We start from the raw sequence: 23139 nt of genomic DNA, 5'->3' as shown, positions 1-23139 counted from the left end.
ACATATGAAATTTCATCAAAATCGGTTCAGCCGAACTTGAGATACACGCTGCACACACAGACCGACAGACCGACAGGTTGCTAAAAATAGTTTATTTGAACTTCCCTACTATGGAGAAGTACGTTCCCACCGAAAACTCGATATGCAAAATTTGTTGCCATCACATAACCTACCTATTGTTTACACAATACGGTCGTTAAAAATAAGAAAATTAGAAATGAACATAGCAGCAGTTAAAAATTAAAATAAAAATTAAAAAAAAAATGCTATTTATGCTCAAATATGTGTAAACGAAAATATAAAAAGAAAATTAGGTTGTTAAAATAATGTTAGATAGATCTATAATTGAGGATTATACAAAAGTTAAGTTATATTTTACTTATAAATTAAAAATTTAAATATATAAAATATTCAAGCAGACGAAAAATTTGTATTAAAAATTTTATTTGTATCTTCAATAAAATCAATTTGAATGGCTTTGTCGCCTTCATTTATTTTAACAAATATTAATGAGTTTCTAACACATAAAAATTAACATTTACCTTTTTTCTTATTATATTAACCTGTTTAACTAACTTACAATTAAACAAAGCAAGCATATCATTAATTTAAATATTTTTTGTACTACATCCAGTATCAATAACACCTGTTTTCACTCTAACTTTGTTTTTAATTACTTTTTATATTTAAGCTTTTTTACGGTCAGGAGAGCTGAATTTCACACATAATAATATGTTCATTGCAGAATTGTCTTTACGTTTTACTTTTTTTTAAAAAACAAGAAATATCATCATTAGAAAGATCTTCATGAGTGCTTGCAAAAATAATTTTTTTTTAAATTATCTTTCACATTTTTATTCGTTCAATAACAATACCCATTAATTTTTTCTAAAATAAAATTAATAACCAATTTATTCATTTTATTTTCAAGAGAGTGAACTTTATTGGAGGGAAAACTGTTACTTTCTTTTAAAGCAGTAATACGATTGAGAGTATTCAAATCAAATTTAATAATTTCTGAAAAAAAAATATATCATTTGTAACATGAGAAATTACTGAAGTAGAGAGAATTGATGGCGATGCTAACACAATTGTACCAGCTGAAGCAGTTGATATTGAAGTATTGCCAAAATGGTTGTTCTTAGAAGCAATTGTACTAACAGCAGTATTACAGTTAAGATCTTTTAAAGCTATTGCAAATTTCTGTGATGTTCCCTCTGTGTTTTTATTCAAATTTTCTCAGGTAAGTAGTAAAAATTTTTAGAAAACGGATTGAAGTATTACCAAAATGGTTATTCTTAGAAGCGATTGTACTAACAGCAGTATTATAGTTAAGATCTTTTAAAGCTATTGGAAATTTCTGTGATGTTCCCTCTGTGTTTTTTATTAAAATTTTCTTTTTTATTCAAATTTTCCCAGGTAAATAGTAAAAATTTTTAGAAAACGGACTTGGAATAACAAAATAAATGCTACTACATGCATCATACGTCTAGTAGAATAAAGCTGAAATATATGTATTATAACACAATAATAATTCTATATATAACACAATATATATTTTTGTAACACCAACTGAACCCAAGAAATTTCTGAACATTTGATTTTGAAATTTAATGTGATATGATATTAATACGATGAGTAAAGGAGAATTAAAAAAATTGATAAAATGCAAATCAACTAAGACTATTAATTTTCTTTTTTGGATTCTAAAAAAGCCACAGATATAATTTATATAGCGAAAAGTCAAACCAAGTGCATTGATTATGTATGTTACTTAGGCATTTTCAGCGAAATTACACCAAAGTATATCTATAATAAGTAATTCGACTGGTTCCATGCCGTTAGTTTTCGTTTGCATATTGCTTCCAAATTCTTAAAATATTCCATTTTTATTTAGAAATACTTGGTAATAAGAATGGTGTAGGCAAGAAAGAAACAAAATATTGTAAAATAACGAGTGTATCAAAAACATTGAACTGAAATAAAATTGAATTAAGTTAGGTAAAAATTTTGTTATTTTTATTTTGACAAACATTTTTTTTTTATTTTTTATTTCATAAAAGTTAGGTAAAAACATTCGAATGTATGAAAATAATAGTTATAAATTTAAAATTTCATACTTTGTTATACGGTACATACCTATTCAAGGTATGATTCAAGATACACAATATGATGTAGTATGTATGTACTCCGTTTATATGGCTGCTTGAAGCTTATTATTGTCTATATAAACGTTACTTGACTTGAAGCCAAGTCGGTTACTTGACTTGAAATCTTAATAATGATTCGAAATTTAAAAGCTAAACGTCGTTTTTGGGCTTTCAAGCTAACATAGTAAAAACGCAGATTAAGTTTCAAACTGATTTCACGTCAAGCCGCAATGTAGGCGAGGCATAAAAATTAAGCAATTTATAAAAAAATAAAAAAAAATCTGATGTGGTCAGCACATAACCGACCGCATTGTGCATTGTCTAGTTAAGTGAAAGTGTTACAGAATATTATAAAAATGCCTGTTAATTACCTCTTTCCAATTTTTAGGACATTAATAAGCTTATGGTTAACATACCTAAAAATATGTAAATTTGGCTCTTAGTAGAGTTTCGCTTTGGGCCACCCGAATTCCCTGAAATGCTCGTCAGTTAGTTTCGGTAACAACCAGAAGTCAAATATCAAATTTCAAGAAATTCTATCAATTAGTTCCGTAGATATAGTGAAAAATGTAAAATCGGCCCGCAGATCAGTTTTCGAGCCCTGATCTTTCCAAAAAATTTATATGTTCATTGTTTTAATACGAAGAGCCTAAATATTAAATTTCAATGAAATCGGTCGATTATTTCTCTTTATATACGCAAAAATGTATATTTGGCCCGTAGTAAACGTCCAGTTGCTGACACCTGATTTCTTCCAAAAGTTAGGAGGTTTTGCGGCCGGTCGAGCGAAGCTTATATATGAAATTTCAAGCAAATCGGTTGAATAATTTCTTTAAAATGATCAAAAAAGTAAAACAGGCCCGCTAAAAAGTGCAGTTCCCGAGGCCAGATATATCCCAAAAGTTGATCGATCCGTGCCATGGTGGAAATAAACTTACATATAAAATTTCATAAAAATCGGTTCAGTAGAACTTGAGATACACGCGTGCACACACAGACCGACAGACCGACAGACGGACAGACCGACAGACCGACAGGTTGCTAAAAATAGTTTATTTACACTTCCCTACTATGGAGAAGTACGTTCCCACCGAAAACTCGATATGCAAAATTTGTTGCCATCACATAACCTACCTATTGTTTACACAATACGGTCGGTAAAAATACAATAACGTAGTAATTTTGTTTACTAATCAAAAAGTTAAATCTAATAAACCAACCCAATAAGATTAGAACTGGAAAAAGCGAAACTATAATTCATTTCTAGTTAAACTAAAATCTATTTCTAGAATTTTTTTTTTTTTCAATGGTTGATAATTTTTCCGAAATATAATTTTTTTATTGGGGCTATCCATAGACACGACTATAGATCAGAAGTAAACTTCATTTTGGACACGGCTGTGAAGAACGGTTATTCTACTGAACGTATTAACAAACTCATTAGGAAGAAAAAACGAAAAATTGAGCAGGAGAATATGAGCACATTGTTTAAACAGAACAGGATATTGGAAGAACAAAGAACAACATGGGCATCTTTAAGTTATGATCATCACTGTACAAACTTGATAAATAAACAACTAAGGAAACACAATATTCGGACATCGGAAACCAATAGTAAATATCAACTTATGAGTTTGTTAAATTCGGCTAAGGATAAATTGAAGATACATGAAAGATGCGGTGTGTACAAAATCAATTGTAATAATTGCGATAAATTTTACATAGGACAAACGAAGAGACCCGTTACAACAAGACTTAAGGAACATTTAAGTGAAATAAAACGTGCAAGGAGAGTAGGATTTAACCGGATTTTCGATTCTATGGTTGCAAAACACATTTATAAAACAATCACGGAAGATAACTTAAAGGTATTAAAAGAGGTAAAAGGAAAACACAGGAGAGAAAGCATGCAGATATACAAATCAAACAAGGACTGCCTGCTAAACACGGACGAAGGTAACGCGGCTACTTAGCTCTTTAAATTAATTATTTGACCAGTTTTAAGGTTTGAAACAGGTATAAATTTAGTTTGTAAATAATAACAAAAAAAAAAATAAATAAATAATCAAATTCTAGATTAAGTCAGGTAGATTATATTAAGTCAGGTATAATATTCCTAATTTTAATAGATTTCAATTTTTATTGTTTGTTGTCTTAATTAGAAGAAAATCAGCTTTGATAAAGTGCGTATGTAGCGCACGAAATATATTAGCGAAAAAAAAAAAGTATTTTATTCCAAATAAAAGGAAGTTTTCTTTTCACACCAATAAAAAAATCTATTTCTAGCTCCTAAGAGTTATAGTTTTAGTGGACAATATCCAATTTATGTTGTTATTTTTAACCATTCTATATCAATAACAATTTATGTTGTTATTTTTAGCACTTTTCCAAAAAAATTTTTGAAAAAAGTGCTTATTAGTTTCACTCTTTCCGTCCATCCGTCCGTGGACACATTTTTTGTTTACAAAACTTCTACACCCTTGAAGATAGAAAGCTGAAATTTTATATATACATAGATCTTTACTAGAAACTTATTTCCGTAGAACAAAATTTTTACCTATCTCCCCCCCTCTAGAAGTTATACCCCCCCAAAACCCTAAAAATGGCCTTTTTATATATGTTGCAATGAAACCATAAGCATTTTTGAAATTTTTCAAACGCAGAAAGGCAGTGACTTGCTTCCCCTAGCGCGGTATACTATAGTTAAACTTTAGAAAAACAAAATGGCCGTTCAAATTTACCGTTATCTAAAGTCCTTTTTTTCCAAATTTTTGATGTCGTTTTTTTTCTAGACCCCAGCCTGTAGAAGCTTAAAATTATTAGCTTTTAGACATTAACAAATAGTTCATTTCGTTAGAAGAAAATTTTTTTCCATCTCCACCCTCTCTCAAGTTATTGCCTCTTGAAATTTGTAAAATTTGAATTTTTGACACCTTATATTTCCGAAACCGGGAGCTTTTTCAAATTTCTATAAACGCTAACGGTAAATTCAATGAAATTAAAAAATATAATTACTTTTCTTAACTCACACAATTAACGCTTAAAATCGAGCATTATGTTAACCCCTTTTTATATTAATTTTTGCTTTATTTCAAAGACTGCATATATGTGTCATCCTAAATATATGCAATCCTAGAAATAGTTTTGTATATGAATGAAAATAATTTTAATAGTGTGATAGGTATACATAGACTGTATTTAAAAGCAGAATTTTCACTTGTTGAAGGGAAAAGTGCTACAATACAAACCAATGGTTTAACCCAACTTTATTAACTTTCTATATCATCAAAATGAACTCTTGGTACACAATCTAATGCGTTTGAGAAACATCCACAACACCGTTATACCCTCAACAGTTTCTGGCAAACTGTTATGAACTCTAGGTGCAATCACATTATAAGAATGACTATAGTACGACTAAGAGCTGGAATATTTACTAATCTCCTATTATTTTAATAATACTCCTCTATTAATTCTCAGATTATATGCAGTAGAAAAGCTTAAACTACGGTTACCAGACCTAAAGAAAAATAGTCTCAATGCCTCAAGATAAAATTCGCTGTTGAATAAATAAATCAAAAGGGGTTAAACGCCTTTTAGTACAATTCGCCATAAATGCATGTTTCCAACTAACAAAAAGTTGATTAAAGTTATTAAAATATGAACCAACCCAACAAACAATTTGTGGCTTAGAATGGAAAATGGAGTAATGTTCGATGAATTCATCATCATCATTTGGCACTACAGCCCGGGGTAGGCTTTGGCCTTCTGCACAATTTGCCTCCAAGTTGTCCTTTCCTGCGCCGATGTTTTGGATCCCTAGCCTTCGCGCATCGCTTTCTACATTGTCGACCCACCTTGTTCTTGGTCTACCTCTTGCACGACTGAGGTAAGGACGACCATTAAAAATCTTGAACTGTGCCCTTTCATCATCCATTCAGGCCACGTGTCCTGCCCATCTTAATCTCTGTGATTTTATAAATCTAACGATATCTTCTCCCCCTATTAACTGCTCTAATTCACTATTGCTTCGTCTTTCATATTCATCATTATCCAATCTTCTTGCTTTGAAAATTTTTTTTAATATTTTTCGCTCAAATACTCGCAGGGCTAGCATATCACCATTTGTCATTGACCATGTCTCACTACTATATGTCACAACTGGACGTATAATTGTTTTATATATAATTAGCTTGGTTCGTCTGGACAGTAGATTCGACTGTATGAGTTTCTTGTTGGCGTGATAGCTCCTGTTGCCCGCTTGTATTCTACTATTTATGGTATAGTGCATACTATTGTCGTTGCGAACTACAGCCCCAAGGTAGCTAAAACTTGTTACACGTTCGAAATTGTATTGACCAAATGTCATATTTTGTAATTGTCGCCTTCTCGGTGTTCTAGACATTTCTAGGTATTTTGTTTTTGCCTCATTTATTTTTAAACCGATTTTTGATGTTTCATTTTCGATTTTTACGAACGCTTCACACAATGTTCGATGAATTATATCAACTAATACGGTCTACTTATTTCAACTTTTTCTATTTCCAAAGAGTTTGAGTCACAGGATTAAAGTGCCAATCATGCATCAGAGAAACATTTCGATGAGTGAAGCAATAAGTTTTAATCAATAGCCGACGGAAAATAGATGCTAAAATTCATATCAAACAGTTTTGTCACTAATTATTAGACGATGAATAAGAAATCAACGTCTAATAACTCTTAAATCATCCCTAATCTTTTCGACAATATCAGCGCACTTCCATCCACGTAACTGAGCATCACAAGCAAAAGCTTTCGGAATATCCCTGAACAAACAGGGTGTTAATATAAACCAAGAAAAAAAATGTGTTAATATAAACCACAGGGTGTTAATATAAACCACAATTGGCAATAGCAAATCTACCAAATACATCACCAATTCTTACCGCCTAATTTCCAGCAACACTTTCGCTAACCTAAACAATGAAAATTGCGGTCGATTATATACAGATTTTTTTTGTCATTGTTATCAAACACAAAAAAAAACACAATATACTCAAAAAAATTTTTTTTTTCAATGGTCGATAATTTTTCCGAAATATAATTTTTTTTTTTTTTTATTGGTGTGAAAAGAAAACTTTCTTTTATTCGGAATAAAATACTTTTATTTTTCGCTAATATATTTCGTGCGCTACATACGCACTTTATCAAAGCTGATTTTCTTCTCATTAATATACTGTATCTTTGAGTTTTCCTTAACTCCAATTTTAATTTTTTCATAACAATTAGACACTACCCAGTCAATTAAAGCTCTCAACGATATTTTATTTATAATTTGACATATTTAAGTTAATCACTGAATATCAGTCTGATTTTAGAAAAAATCTTAGTTGCAAGGTGTTAATCAATTTAGTAATTACTAATTGGAAAATGACAATGCATGATAAAAAAGTAATTGTAACAATATTTTTAGATTTGCAAAACGCATTCAAAGCTATTCTCATAGAAAGCTTAAAAATAATAGAATTACAGATGTTGAGAATTACCTGTGTGGGAGAAAACAAAGTGTAACCGTGAACGATACTTTGTCTAATTACTGATTCAGTAGATGCGACGCGTGCTGTCCACTAAGGTAGTGCAATAGGAGTTCTTTTGTTTCTAATATATGTAAATGATATCGAAAAATCAATTGAATTTTAAAAATTGGTGTTGTTTGCTGATGATGCGTTGTTATACATATATATGTTGTAGTAATATGTTACAATGTATTAAAAAAATATATAAAGACCTAGGCCTATATAAATGTTCCCAAACGAAGAGGTTGAAGCTTAATGCAAAAAAGACTGAATGCATGGATAAAAATTGATAAAATGATAAAATAGCAACAATAAAAAAAATATTGGGTAGTAATTTTGAGTGACAAACTTAACTTGCAAAATAGAAGTCATTGCACATGCAAGAAGACTGCAATAAAAATATATATATTTTTTTCAAAAATTCATTGAAAAATTTTAAATAGAGTGTGTAATTAAAATCTATAACACTATCAAAAATATAGCTTTTGAATACCCCTCCTCTATATTAATTTCATTTCACCATGAAAGTTTTAATTTCATTTTCACCATGAAAAATACGGAAAATGAAAAATAAGAAAATAAGATTAATTCTGCGTATGTCCAGACTTGTGCCAATCAATGTCTGCAATAGTTGTCCATTCATTAACGTATCATCGCCAGTGCTTTTGCTATGAAGAAAATTCATTATCATACTTTAATTTTCGCCTCAATTTTTTTTAGAAGTGAGAAAACAAAAAATATAATATAATACATGAAATTTTTTTGAAAATATTCTAAATAAATTGAAAAACGAGATAAAATAGAGTTGACCTTGTCAACTTTGTGACACCCGTACGAATTTGTTATCCTATGTGCGAATATATATGCCATAACTGACTATGGGACAGACTATGACCTTAAGTTGCTTTTTATATTAATTTATGCAAAATTTAAGTAGTGTTTTTCAAAATACTGTGTAAACCAAACTACTATTGAAGTTGTATGGCAGTATCCAGAAGGAGCCAAGATACTTTAACGAATTTTATCGAGCACATTGGCCCTACTAATATATTCGTTTGTGTGAAATATAAATACTACAGCTTTTATAGTTTCTGAGAAACAGCCAAATAACTTTTGAAGTTGTATGGCAGGTACCAGAAAAATTCAAGTAATTTCAACGACTTTTATCAGACACATTAGCCCTACTAAAATATTCGTTTGTGTGAAATTTCAACATCATAGCTTTTATAGTTTCTGAGATATAGTCAAACTTTTGAAGTTGTAAGGCAGGTACCAGAAGGGACCAAGTAATTTCAACGACTTTTATGAGACACATTGGCCCTACTAATATATTCGTTTGTGTGAAATTTTCATACCACAGCTTTTATAATTTCTAAGATATAGCCAAATAAATTTTCAAGTTGTATGGCAGCCACTCGAACCGGTACAATGAAAAATAAACGGTGAATTTAAATAGCGTTCTAGTACTTACTACAATGAAACATTTGTGCAAATTTTGTGAACATAGCTCAATTAGTTTTTGAGTTATCGTTGGGACGGACGGACGGACAGACAGACACAACTAAATCAACTCAGAATTCGACGTTAATCAAAAACATACACTTGAATCTATATCTAGGACCGTTATTTCTTAGCGTTACAAACGGTAAGGCAAGTTTAGTATACCCTTCGAACGTAATATAATATAATACATGAAATTTTTTTGAAAATATTCTAAATAAATTGAAAAACGAGATAAAATAGAGTTGACCTTGTCAACTTTGTGACACCCGTACGAATTTGTTATCCTATGTGCGAATATATATGCCATAACTGACTATGGGACAGACTATGACCTTAAGTTGCTCTTTATATTAATTTATGCAAAATTTAAGTACTGTTGAATAGAATCAGAAAAAAACATCATACTTCAGTTTTGTCTGAAAAAATAAGTCATATAAAAAACAATTTCGCATTCATGTGGAGTGCAAAACTGTTTTTAAGATGATCAACATGAAAAATAGTTCCATTTTATTCTTAAATTAGTTTTAAACTTAGTAAAAATTGCTATATATCAAATATTCTGATAGAATTGTGTTTGTAATAAGTATCCAAGTCGGTAAAATTTTTAAAGTTTGTAAATAAAAAATTAATTCCTATAAAGCATTTAAGTTAAGAAAAACTTTCATAATGTAAGAAAAAGAGTTTTTACCCGCATTTAAAAAATATTTAACTTTAAAATTTTTTGGAATCGGATCAGAATTCCCACAAGAACACAATAGGACATTCTTTTTTCTACATAGTTGTAATATGTAACGTACTACATTTTAAAGAGAAACTGAAATGTAGTTTGGGGCAAAAACGTTTTTTTTTTATATGAAAGTCAATATATCTATTATTATTTTTCAAAAAAAGGTTTAATGTACCATTTGAATTTACTCTGTTTGCAGATTTTTGGTCATTGCATGGATAGTGTGTATTTCCGTTGATCTTACCAGGGTTGCTATTGAATGATACATCTGTGTTTTCTGCTGTCGGACTAATGTGACTCATTTCACAATCTGGAATAAAGACTTCATTAGCATCATCCACAACGGGTTTATAGGGTGGTGGCCATATTGATATTCCACATAAAATAAAAGCTTCAATGGCACATAAATATCCCAGTATCTAAAAATTTTAAATATTAGTTTAAAATATGTGAATATTAATTATCTTACAGCTGATATAAACAAAATATCTTTGGTGTGTTTCGGTACCCACAAGAAAGCCTCTGCCAAAAATACCGTATGACAAATTAACGATGAACTTAAGATAAACATAAGACCTATGCCTAGAAACATCCATGTGTTCTGGAAAAATATATTTATTTTAAAGACTTACGCTCAACAAAAGCTAAGGCAAATTTTTCTTTCATGTTCTGAGATTTTTTTTTATTTTTAATTTAAACTTATAATAAAAGAAAATATTGAGACTTATCTGTCAAGACTTAGCTGTCAAAGTTCGTTCGTAGCTCCGAAATTTAGAAAATCACGAATTTCATATTCTCAATTTCGAATTACTTAAATCTTACTATAAATATTCGTAATAGAGTAATCGTAAGTTACGTTCGTAGTAAAAATAACCCTCAAAAGTCTACGAAAGGAATAATCACACGTAACAAGCAATTTAAAGAGAGTAGTTGCTTTAAATTTTCAAGTTTTCAATTTTTTTGTTTAAATTTGAGTTTTCCAATACAGCTACCGCGAAAGGAAATAAATTCATATTTCAAAAAAAACTGCACAACGCCGTTTCTAAAAAAAACCTTTTTTATAAAAGTACATAGCATACTCACATAGCAACATATAATAGCAAAGTATAAATAAACATTTGACAGTCAAAATAAAATATTGATTTTGACTCTCCGAAAAATTGCGTTGCCATTTCTGATTCATAATCTCTACGAAAGAAATTTATGATTATTTGAAAGTCATAGCTAAGTTCGCGACTCGTAGAGTTCTACGAGAGGAATTCATGATAGAGTTGTATGATTTGTGTGAGCAATTTTCTTCCACTTTTCAATCCAAATTTTTAATATTTTAATACCTGCAGGTTTGTTAAAAATACAAGCACGTATGATTAATTTCGAATCGAAAACTTTTTAACTGTTTGTGTACAAGATTTTTTAATGAAATGCTTGATGGTGATTAGTTTTTATTAGACATCTGTTTGCAAAATATCACAAATACCAGTCTAGAAAATAATTTTTTTTCGTTTGAATTAAAATCGCATAATGATGAATAAACAATACTTTTTATTAAAAATTAAAATAAATTATGCTCTTTAACTGTTCTATTTTTGCATACTTTGGACTAATGTCAAATTAGTTTTTATTTTAATTTGATAATATCTGAATGAAAACTTCTCTCGCTATTTACATATGTATATGTATGTATACATTATTATAACATTTTATGGGGAATTTAACTTGGTCAAAGACGCATTCCTCCTTAAAAACGAGGAAATAAGTTGAAGGTATTGCGACTTAACTCGTAACATATTGTGAGAACTTTAGAACAGTCCTAGCACTGAAATAAACAAATCTGCAAGAAAAAGTGTAGAAGCGACTGCGCCCAAAATTGGTCACTCTCACGCTGCGTCTGAATACAGAAGAACGACCTTATTATAAACAATAAAACTACCGAAAAACATTGAGAAAGGCAAAACCACTGTAGTATTATTCCTAGCAAAATCAAAGAAAGACACAAACAACGACCCTCAGTCGCCAACAATAAGAATGTAGTAAGAACATCCGCAGGTAAAAGCAATAATTCTCTAAATATAGAACATTGAACGTCACCATCTTTTAAATTTGCAAGCAAGACAACGCAATCCAAGATATGCAATAATTAAAAATTCATATTTTGAGCATCATGAAACAGATGTTAGCTAAGGAAACCCATTGAACTCCTCAAGGACCAAAAGAAACTCAAGAAAGAGAAAAGCCATAAATTTTGCCAGAAATGAAACCGCCACTAGAAATGAATAATGTTGAAATAGAGAAATTCCACCAAAAAAAAATTTTGAACTTAAAAAACATAAACCTTCATCGGTAATAGTGAATAATGTAACTAATTACATGCTGTTAATAAGGATCCTCAAAAAGGAAAGCATTGATGTGAAGGCCAATTAAAGTTATGGTCAGAAACATACATCCATCATGTGAATAGAATATTAAGTATGAACTTGTCCAAAGGTAATTCAAATGCCTAAAATAAATTTAAATACTATTAAAAAGTTTCCACTTTTCAAATTGTCCTTCGGTTATACCGAAGAGATAAATAAAATATATAAAATATTTTGAAATTGCGGCTAAAAATTGAGTTTCATAGAATTAACGGCTCCAATCCTCAATGCAAGAGATGTCAGAGCTTCGGATGTATACAAAGATTTTTTAAATGTTTTAAATGTGCTTGTAATCATAAAACGGTAAAGTCTAATAAGAAAGATAATTTTAGATCAAGTCTGCAAACTGCAACGATGCACACCCTGTTAGTTACCGAGGAAGGAATTGCAAAAAAAGAGAAAGAAAAGGAATCGGATAAGCTGGTTCTGATTAATCATGAAAGCATCCCAAGAACGAGTAATACTTTCACATTTAATCAAATAAAAAACGGTCACAAGTAGCTTACATGTTCACAAGTAGCATAAGCTAAGGAAAACCTAAGGAAATTGGCAATAGCATAATGCAAATGATGCACGACATGCTACTAAGAATTGAGGAAATCTCAATGAGAATAACTACTATGGAGTACAGATATAATAGAAATAGAAACACCAATGGCGTTGTGAGCAGAAGACACGAATTGGAAGTTTTTCTTAGAGCTGAAAATATCGATGTGTCTGTTGACGCTGTGGAAAGCAACGAAGAGTACCAAGGAAAAGATAAAGCAATTGTTCCTACTGAAAAAAATGGATCATTGGCAAAAAACAATATAACTGCTACTGCTAGGATTATAAGAGAATTGCCGAGAAGGGCGTTGACATTTTTGAAAAAAGTGATGATTACAATAGTAAACCTGAGTTATATTCTTAATGCTTGGAATGTGGCAGAATTTGCTATGATAGGAAAACCGGGGAAATCTGGTAAAACAAAGTCATATAGACCGATATCTTCGGTACCAATGATGTCAAAACTTTTTGAAAAATTGTTGTTAACAAGGCTGATGCTTAAAATAGAAGATAGAAATTGGGTCAAACCAACTAACTGTGGCCCAGGCGTTTGAGAAGGTTTGGCACGACCATTTATTATTTAAACTTAAGAAATTGTCACCTTTACAGTGCGTGGAGTTACTTGAATCATATTTGTCTGGTCGACTTTTTCGAATTAAACAGGTTGAGGAGTACTCCACGTTTAGGGAAATTAAGGCTGGTGCGCCTCAAGGCAGTGTTATGGGTTCTATATCATACGTGCTCAATACAAATTATTTGCCAGATTTAGAGGATGTAACTGTCGCTGACACGATGTAGCATTATTGACAGTAGGATCTAATGTTTACGTAATACCATATATATCTATCAGGAACCCAAGCTGAAATTATTTTTCGAAATCTTGCAATCGAAAAAAATTACAAAAATAATTCTTAATGTATTAATCTTTTTGTGCTTTTATTTTCTTTTAAACTTTTGAGTATTCTTTGTGACTCTCACGTAATTTAGTATGGTTTCAAAAGCGAATAGCTGAGACTACACGATTCATCTTTTTTCAACAATATTTTTATTTTTCAATCTGCTTTATTTCCATACTGTTCATCAAAAATTGGATTCTTTGTGTGTATGTGATTTCAAATAAAATTTTGAAAATAGAAGAATATCAAAGTGAGGCGGATGATCTAAAAGTAGATGGTTAATTAAAAATAAAAAAAAAAAAACAATATTTTTGTGTGGTTTTTCCGTTTGGTATATCACTATTGTTAGATGTGAATCGTTCAAAATACAATAAATAATTGGCAAAAACAAAAAAACAGAAACACTTTTCTTTATGCTGCTAGATTCAAACGTTAACCTCAGAAAGTTTTGGATTCAAAAAAGGAGACAGAAATTTCAGGATTACAAAACTACAAATATAGTATAAGGGAAAGTGGACGAAACGTAGTATGAAAATTCAAGTAAAGAAAGAAGATGACGACTCTTGTGTCTATACCATGGCTGACAAAAATACAGGCCTGAATCCTAAGAGAGAGTAACATTTCACAGCTGATGAATTTAGACGTATTGTTATGGAAGCTATAGAGGGCCCTTTTTAACATCATAAATCTCCCACAAGATCAACTTTTTTTCGAATTTTTAATTAAAAAAAAGTTAAAATTCAATCTTTTTCTTACATAATCTAAGTGCTTACATTCTTAAAGTTTTGTGTAAAACATTAAAAAATTGATTTAGAAAAAACGTTCCAGGTTCTGTTAATTTTTTTAAGATTTCAATATACGCGACAACACAAAAAAAGTATTTGTGCAAATTTTTTTTTCTCGAAGCTTGTATTTGATTTTTGTATACTATTTTATAGTTTTTATTAAATTTGTGTATACTATTTTATATTCCCCTCTGTTATGAACATCGGTATCGGCCCATATAGTGTCGGCAGTTCTAATCGGTTTTAGGTTTCTTCTGTATTATGAACCGGTACCGATAAAAATATTTCAACCGATTAAAAGAAGCTTTTTCTTATAAATCTTTGTGTTTGTAAATTGGAGAAAAAGTTTTTTTTTTCTAATGACATTTGTTTTCTTTCAAAAGTTATTGTCAAAAAATTTTAAAAATTATTTTGAATTTGGTTTTGATGTGCTAAAAAGTTGTTGTAAGCAAGTTATTTTCTGTTAAATTTGTAAAATAAAAATATACATTTATCGGGAAAATGTCGCGTGCATTATATTTTGAAAGTGGAGAAACGGTAGTAAGTGAAGAAATACAAGCTATTTAAAGACGACATATAAGAGATTCAACTAATCCATTGGATTTAGACAACAAAATGTATGTTTATGTACCTATTTTATTTTATTATTTATATAATATGTACACATTTTTTATATTTATCCAGAATTTCAGATTATCATTCCTTGCCAGGTTTAAGTCCTCTTCCATTTTTTCTACTAACCGCGCAATTTGTTTTTTGTTGCTTACGATTTTACTCCTAAATAAAATATATGAATAACATTTTGAAAAAAAAAAATTTAGAACAAGTAAAAACGTTTCAGTCGGTATGAACCGATTGAATTATACCCTGCACTTTTCATAGTTGTATAGTAATTACACAAACCTGTGAAACCATTCTATAGAATCTTCACGGATATGTCTGACCTGTAACTGAACACACAACTACCAAGTTTCATGAATCTGACCTTATTATTTTTCCAAATATTTAAAATTAGCTTTTGGAGTTGTATGGCAGGTACCCGAACCTGCCAAGCAATTCCACTAAAACTTCGCTAATATATCTGATCTATAATTGGACATACAACTGCCAAGTTTCATGAATCAAACTTTATTACTTTTCCAAATATTTAAAATAAGCTTTTTGACTTGTATGGGAGCCACTCGAACCTCTCAAGCAATTCCAGAAAAACTTCAGAAATATCTTTGACCTATAATTGGACACACAACTGCCAAGTTTCATGAATCTGTCTTTATTATTTTTCCAAATATTTAAAATTATCTTTTGGAGTTGTATGGCAGGTACCCGAACCTGTCATGCAATTCCACTAAAACTTCGCAGGTATATCTGATCTATAATTGGACACACAACTACCAAGTTTCATGAATCTAACTTTTTTATTTTTTTAATTATTTAAAGTAAGCTTTTGGACTTGTATAGAACCTGTCAAACAATTCCACCAAAACTTCAAAAATATCTTTGACCAAATATAATTGGACACACAAAAACACACAAAAATATAATTGGACACACAACTGCCAAGTTTCATGAATTTGACTTTATTATTTTTCCAAATATTTAAAATAAGCTTTTGGACTTGTATGGGAGCCACTCGAACCTGTCAAGCAATTCCACCAAAACTTCAGAAATATCTTTGACCTATAATTGGACACACGACTGCCAAGTTTCATGAATCTGACTTTATTATTTTGCGAATATAAAAAATTTGCTTTTGGAGTTGTATGGCAGCCACCCAAACCGGTCCAGCTATCTCAATAAAATTTTTAGAGCATATGTAGAATATAATTGGACACATGCATACAAAATTTTATATTTGTACCTTTATTAGTTTTTGAAATAATTAAAATAAACTCTTTGAGTCGTATGGCAGCTACCCGAACCCGTTGTCCGAATTGGTCCAATAACAATAGGGTTCGTCCTTGGCACAAAAGAAGCAACTTGTGAAAGTTTGGTGTCGATTGCATTATTCGTTTTTGAGTTATCGTGCGATCGGACGAACGGACGGACGGACGGACGGACATGTCTAAATCAACGCAGAATTTTATGCTGAGCAAGAATACATATATATGTCCATACCGCAGATGACTCCTTCAAGTAGTTACAAACTCCATAACAAAGTTAATATACCCTTCACGAAGTGCAGGGTATAAAAAATGCTTACATTTTAAAAAAGCAATTAATTACACCAGTTTCCTTGATAAAATGAAGATTTTACAAAAAACAAAATCTGTCGTCTAAAAATTTGTTCCCACTTTCAATTTATCGTTTTCATAATACCAGCTAATACGTTTCGTATGTTATTCATACAGGGAAAAAAAGCTTTCCCGACTCCGATAAAATTTACCGATAAACAAATACAAAATTTTGCCGATAAATTATCGTTTATCGGCCGATAGCGATATACATAATAGAGGGGATTAATTAAATTAATATGCTTCATAATTCATTAAAATTATAGCATATACATATGCATTCTTTTTACTTTAAAAGTCCGTATAATTCTTTTTAGACATGAATGTGATTTATATTTTAGTATAAGGAATTTAAAGATGAATTCCACGCCCAGCTTACAGCAACTATGAATGACATCCCGAAAACAGACATTGCTATACTTATGGGGGACTTTAGTGCAAATCTAGCTGCAGAAGTGAGATCGATCCGTGCAAAATAATAGTCCCACACGGCACAGGTTTGAGATACAATAATGGTGAGAGTCTCGTGGAGAGAATTCAACTTGGCTATAGGCGGTCCCTAATAAGAACATCCATAAGTATACTTGGGAGTTCACAGGCGGACGTACTAAATATCAAATTGACCACATATATATCAGCACCAAATGGAGACAATCTCTGTTAAATGTACGGACGCGGAGACAAGCAGATAAAAACCGTTATCATATACTCATAACAGCGGATCTAAGATTAAGACTAAGATATGCAGCTGCTTCAAGAAGACGAAAATTGCGCATCGCCGGATTGCGATTGTAAATTATAAAGCAGGAACTTGTATCGAAAGTCCAAGACCAGAAGGTCCAGAAAATATACAATCATGTATAAGAGAAATAGGGGAAGAAGTGTCAGGAACCATGGAACCAGAAAGAAAGATCTGTATCTCTGATGAGGCATGGACAAAAATTAAAAGATGTAGAGAGCTTAGGATCACGAACTAAAGTCGAGAGCCACACGACCAAACTAAGAGCACAGCACAACAGCATTGCAAAAAGAGGTGCCTGGATGGTATCCCTGCAGAATTACTACAAGTCGATATAAGTAGCATTGCCAGAATTCTTCAACCCATACTGCAAAATATGTGGGAAAGTGAAAGAATCCCGGAATACTAGAAGCAAGGGATAATTGTAAAAATCCCGAAGAAGGGCGACCTCAGGAAATGCGTCAACTGGAAAGGTATAATTGTCCTGAGCAAAGCCAACAAGCTGTTGGAACTTATAATTCTATCCAGAATTCAACCAAGAATTGAAGAAACTATGCAAGAAGAGCACGCTGGGTTCAGGAAACAAAGGATGATCCAAGTCAGGATGCATAGACCACTCAAACACCCTGAGATCAATTGTGGAGAAATCTTTTGAATGGAAATCCCCACTATTCATAACATTCGTCGACTTGGAGAGAGCATTCGACACAGTAAGGCAAAAGGGAATATGGAAAGCATTAAATAATAGAGGAACACCACAAAAAATAACGAACCTCACACGAGCTCTATACAAAGATGCCGACACTAGGGTCCTCCATAATGGTAAATGGGGTGAGCCACTACGCATTAAAGCAGGTGTAAGACAGAGGTGCCAATTCTCTCCGTTACCATTCAACATAGCCCTAGACGAAATAATGCGGAAGTCAAAAACCACCCTAAGGGCATACAATGGACTTTAACGACCCGCCTGGAGGATTTGGAATACGCAGATGACATCGCTCTGCTGTCCCACACGCATTTAGATATGCAAGCGAAATTGAATTAGCTGCAGAGAGGTCGATCTGAAAATAAATACAAGAAAAACCAAATCACTCCTAATCAACGCAGCAAACACTATTCCCAACCGCTAATCGTCATAAGTACAACCGCTATACAAGATGTCAAGCAATTCAATTACTTCGACAGTATAATATCGATAATCGGAGGGGTCAAAGAAAACGTTGAAAATAGTTCAGAAACACAAAATACTTATCCAGGAATACAAAGCCAAGAATATTCAACACATGTGAGAAGTCGGTCCTGTTGTACGGCTCCGAAATATGACTAGTGAAAGATGAATAGAAAAATGAAATACAGGTATTCATAAATAGAAGCCTAAGAATCATCTGCCGTGTATTCTGGCCCAGGCAAATCAGCAACACAAACCTCTAGGCTTTAGCCCATCAAGAGCCAATCGTAAAGGTAATAAATAAAGTTGGGTCAAACCAATGGTTTGTATTGTAGCAATTTTCCCTTGTACAAATGCAAATTCTGCTTTTAAGTACAGTCCATGTATACCTATCACACTATTAAAATTATTTTCAGTCATATACAAAACTATTTCTAGGATTGCATATATTTAGGATGAACGATTTATGCAGTCTTTGAAATAAAGCAAAAATTAATATAATGTGGGGTTAACATATGCTCGATCTTAAGGTTTATTTGTGTGAGTTAAGAAAAATAATTATATTTATTTATGTCATGAAATTTACCGTTAGCTTTTTGCGTTTATAGAAATTTGAAATATAAGGTGTCAAAAATTCAAATTTTACAAATTTCAAGAGGCGATAACTTGAGAGGGGGTGGAGATGGAAAAAAATTTTCTTCTAACGAAATGAACTATTTGTTAATGTCTAAAATTTCAAGCTTCTACAGGCTGGGGTCTAGAAGAAAAACGACATCAAAAATTTGGAAAAAAAGGACTTTAGATAAATAAAAATAGAACGGTAAGTTTGAACGGCCATTTTGTTTTTCTAAAGTTTATCTATAGTGTACCGCGCTAGGGGAAGCAAGCCACTGCCTTTCTGCGTTTGCAAAATTTCAAAAATACTTATGGTTTCATTGCAACAAACAGTTAAAAAAGGCCTTTTTAGGGTTTTGGGGGGATATAACTTCTAGAGGGGGGGAGATAGCTAAAAATTTCAGAAATAAGTTTCTAGTAAAGAACCATGTGCGTATTAAATTTCAGCTTTCTATCTTCAAGGGTGTAGAAGTTTTATAAACAAAAAAAGTGTCCACGGACGGACGGACAGAGTGAAACTAATAAGCACTTTTTTTCAAAAAATTTTTGAAAAAGTGCTAAAAAGAGGTGGATAGGCCATACATTGCGACGTCCACCTGAAACCATAAAAAAACAGGTACGGGAATGGAATCCGCAGGGTAGAAGAAGTTTAACGACTAAAGAATACGGGGCAAAGGATAACAAAAAAAGAAATCGCCATGGCTAACATGACATGGGCAGAAGTGATAAGAATGGCGCCTGATAGAATTCACTGGAGAAACTTTGTGGAAGCTCTATGCTACCAATAGGAGGAAAGCAAGAACAAAAAAACAATTTATCTTCGATTTTAGTTATATTAGGAAATATTTTCATATTGTTAGTATGTCTGATTTAATTAATTTACCGCACCAGGAACTTCAAAACTTACACAAGTGTCTTTATTATATAAAATATTATATTTTTAATGTTTGTTTTTATATAGGGGAAAACTTAAAACGCCGCATTTTTTGTAAGAATTATAAAAGTATAAAAGCGCTATCATAATTATAAAACTTAAAATCAAATAATTACAAACTTAGATTCTAAATTAAAATTTAATAAAATTTTTATTAACTTTATTTTAAGTCGTGCATTTTAAAATAAAAAATTTAAATTTTTTTTATTCAGTGTATTATAATTTTTTACTCTCAATTCTCTCAGATATGTTGCCTGACATGGCGGTACAAAAAAATGCGGAAAAAACTTGTAAATATATTTAATCAAAATTATAGTTAAAATTTTAAGTTGCAATTTGAATTTTTGATATGTTGCTCAGAAAACTCCAAATTTCATTTTATTATAAAATTTTTTTTTATAAAAACGAACCAATAAATGAAAAATAAAGCTAAATGAAAGAAAATCTATACATGTAAATTTTACAAACAAAAATTTAGTAAATCCTCCACAATTGAATTTTGAATGAGTACGAGTAGAGTACCGTTACAGCGAAATACCTAGGTGTAACTTTGAATGTCAAGCTAGATGGAAAAAAGCATGATTAGAAACGAATAGAATCGGAAAATAAATATAGAGAGAACTTTGGGCTCCTACATGGACTATGGTTAAGCCAAGCAAACACACATCAAACAAATAGAGTTTCTAGAACAAGGTCCTTCGTAATATAGTGAATGCTCCCTGGTAAGTGCGCAATAGTGACGTTCATAGAGTTTTGAATGTTCCCTAAATAAGCAATTTCAATAAATTTTCTTACAACGTGTTTTAAAACTTATTTAAATTTATTTATTTGGAGAATTACTAAAATAATTTTTTTTTGTTAACGACTTTTTTTCTTAATGAACATAATACTGCAAATTCAAAATAGCAAAAGTTTTTATACAACTGTCCAAAATATATTGCTTATGTATCACATTATTGATTTGCAGTATTTTGTTTATGAAAATGTCTAGCTATTCACTAAAACAAATGTTTTTTAATATTTTGCATCTTTACGGTAACGAGCCTTTAGATAAAAACGCAATGCGATTTGCACTGCATCATCTTTATAACAACTTTCAATTTGATTGGCCACCGCATTAAAAAAACTTTCCGGACTGCTTCAATCAGATCAATTTCGATATAATTCGTATGGTTTTTCGCAATTTATTTTCAATATTTTTTAAGATATTGGCCAAACTAATATTGAAGTTGTTTATGCAGCTTTATCAGACATAACAGCCCTAATAATACACTTGTTTTCACGAAATGTCTATATTATAATTCCAATAAATTCTGAGATAATGCCAAATAGCTCTTGTAGTTATATGGCAGTTACTAGAACGGGCCAAGCAATTTCAACGACTTTTATAAAACACAATAGTCCTACTAATATTTTCGTTTGATTGTAATTTCAATGCCACTGCTTTTATAGTTTCTGAGATATAGCCAAATAAATATGGAAGTTGTATGGCAGGTACCCCAACCAGTAGCTCGATAATATCCGATTTTAATAGAGTTTTGGCATTTGTGAAATATAATACATCATTTGTGAAAATTAGGTGAACTTGATAAGTTTATGAGTTATCGATGGGGCGGACGGACGGACAGACAAAGTTAAATCGACTCAGAATTCGAATTCAAAAACGTATACTTGAGTTTACATCGCAGACCATTATTTCTTAGCGTTATAACCGGTAAAGCAAATTTAGTATACACTTCGAACATGAATTCATACGGGTATAAAAATTATGGAGACTTTTTGTTTGCTTAATTGTTTTTTATTTTTATTTTCGTATACAATAAGAGAACAAATAAAGGCACTGCTCCGTTTTATGTTTTTAACTGAAACTTCTAATTAAAATCTGAAAAATATTTTTGTGCATAATTATAGAACTTTTATAATTAAAAATTTTACTTTTGCAGATTTATTCGTTAAATTATAAGAGTTATATGTATATACAAAAACGCAACCTATAGCAACAAATTATTATTTCTATACTATGACTTTTTTCAAACTAGCAATAATTTTACAGCATATGTATAAACAAAATTTTCACAAAACTTTAGAAATTTAGACATGCTATTATTTTTTAACGTACTTTTTTTATCCAAATACACTATTTTAGCAAATTTGAAAGTTTTGGCTTGTCAAAGCTATTTTGTATTAATTCTAAGTTTATTATTGATTATTTAAAATACCCAATATTTTCTTGAAAATACATAAACATGTTTTCATTAAAGATTTGTAATAAAAAGAAAATATGTTTTGAGTTTGGTGAATTTACTTCATGAAAAATTTTCAATTTAAAATTTATTTTGATTTTTGTTCTTAATTTAATTCAGTTCAGTACACTTAAAAGGTTAAGTGCCAATCAGGCAGTTTTGTATCGATTGATTTTCTATAAATTTTGCAAACTTTCTTCTTTCGGCAAAGTTTTTTGCAAACATCAAAATAAAACCCTAAAATTTATTTATTCAAAAATATTTTGAGGTATTTCTGATGTAAATGACTTAAAACATAAAAGGGCGGAGATAATTTTTTTGTCTTCATGTAAATTCATTTTTTTTAAAAACAATAAAAGAAAAATGAGAGTTGCTCTCCCTGCGCGGTGATCTTATACTTACCAGGGCAGGGTTTCAAATACAAATTGTTAAATTTTTGTTTTTATTTTACACAAAATTCGTTCATTTCTAATACATACAAGGACGTATGAATACAAAACTTAATCATCTAGTACACTAATAACAATGTTTTTGTAAATACCTATGATTATTGTAATATGATTGGATATCATATCATATCAAATACTATTTCGCATTAACTAATTATACATTCATACTTTTTATACCCGTACG

The 23139-nt window shown here is 30.9% G+C and overlaps 1 protein-coding gene across 9 annotated transcripts in view; it reads right to left on the bottom strand.

Moving 5' to 3' along the window:
• LOC129616310 (uncharacterized) overlaps window positions 1-23139 on the bottom strand; it is a 48869-nt gene that overhangs the window by 10255 nt on the left and 15475 nt on the right. For 6 of the 9 annotated variants that reach the window (XM_055531915.1, XM_055531907.1, XM_055531909.1 and 3 more), the window contains 2 exons: window positions 10405-10536; window positions 10111-10354 (listed from right to left, as the gene is read on the bottom strand). In XM_055531915.1, the coding sequence (XP_055387890.1) occupies window positions 10111-10354; window positions 10405-10536 (376 nt within the window). Of the gene's footprint in view, window positions 1-7675; window positions 7788-10110; window positions 10355-10404; window positions 10537-23139 lie in introns of all 9 variants that reach the window. The other 3 variants (XM_055531911.1, XM_055531914.1, XM_055531913.1) reach the window with 2 other exon arrangements.

The sequence above is a fragment of the Condylostylus longicornis genome, unplaced genomic scaffold, assembly GCF_029603195.1.
Source record: "Condylostylus longicornis isolate FDR11 unplaced genomic scaffold, ASM2960319v2 ptg000179l, whole genome shotgun sequence".
NCBI lineage: Eukaryota > Metazoa > Arthropoda > Insecta > Diptera > Dolichopodidae > Condylostylus > Condylostylus longicornis.
Note: the sequence above shows the minus strand (reverse complement) of the source record. Positions and strands in the feature narration are given on the sequence as shown.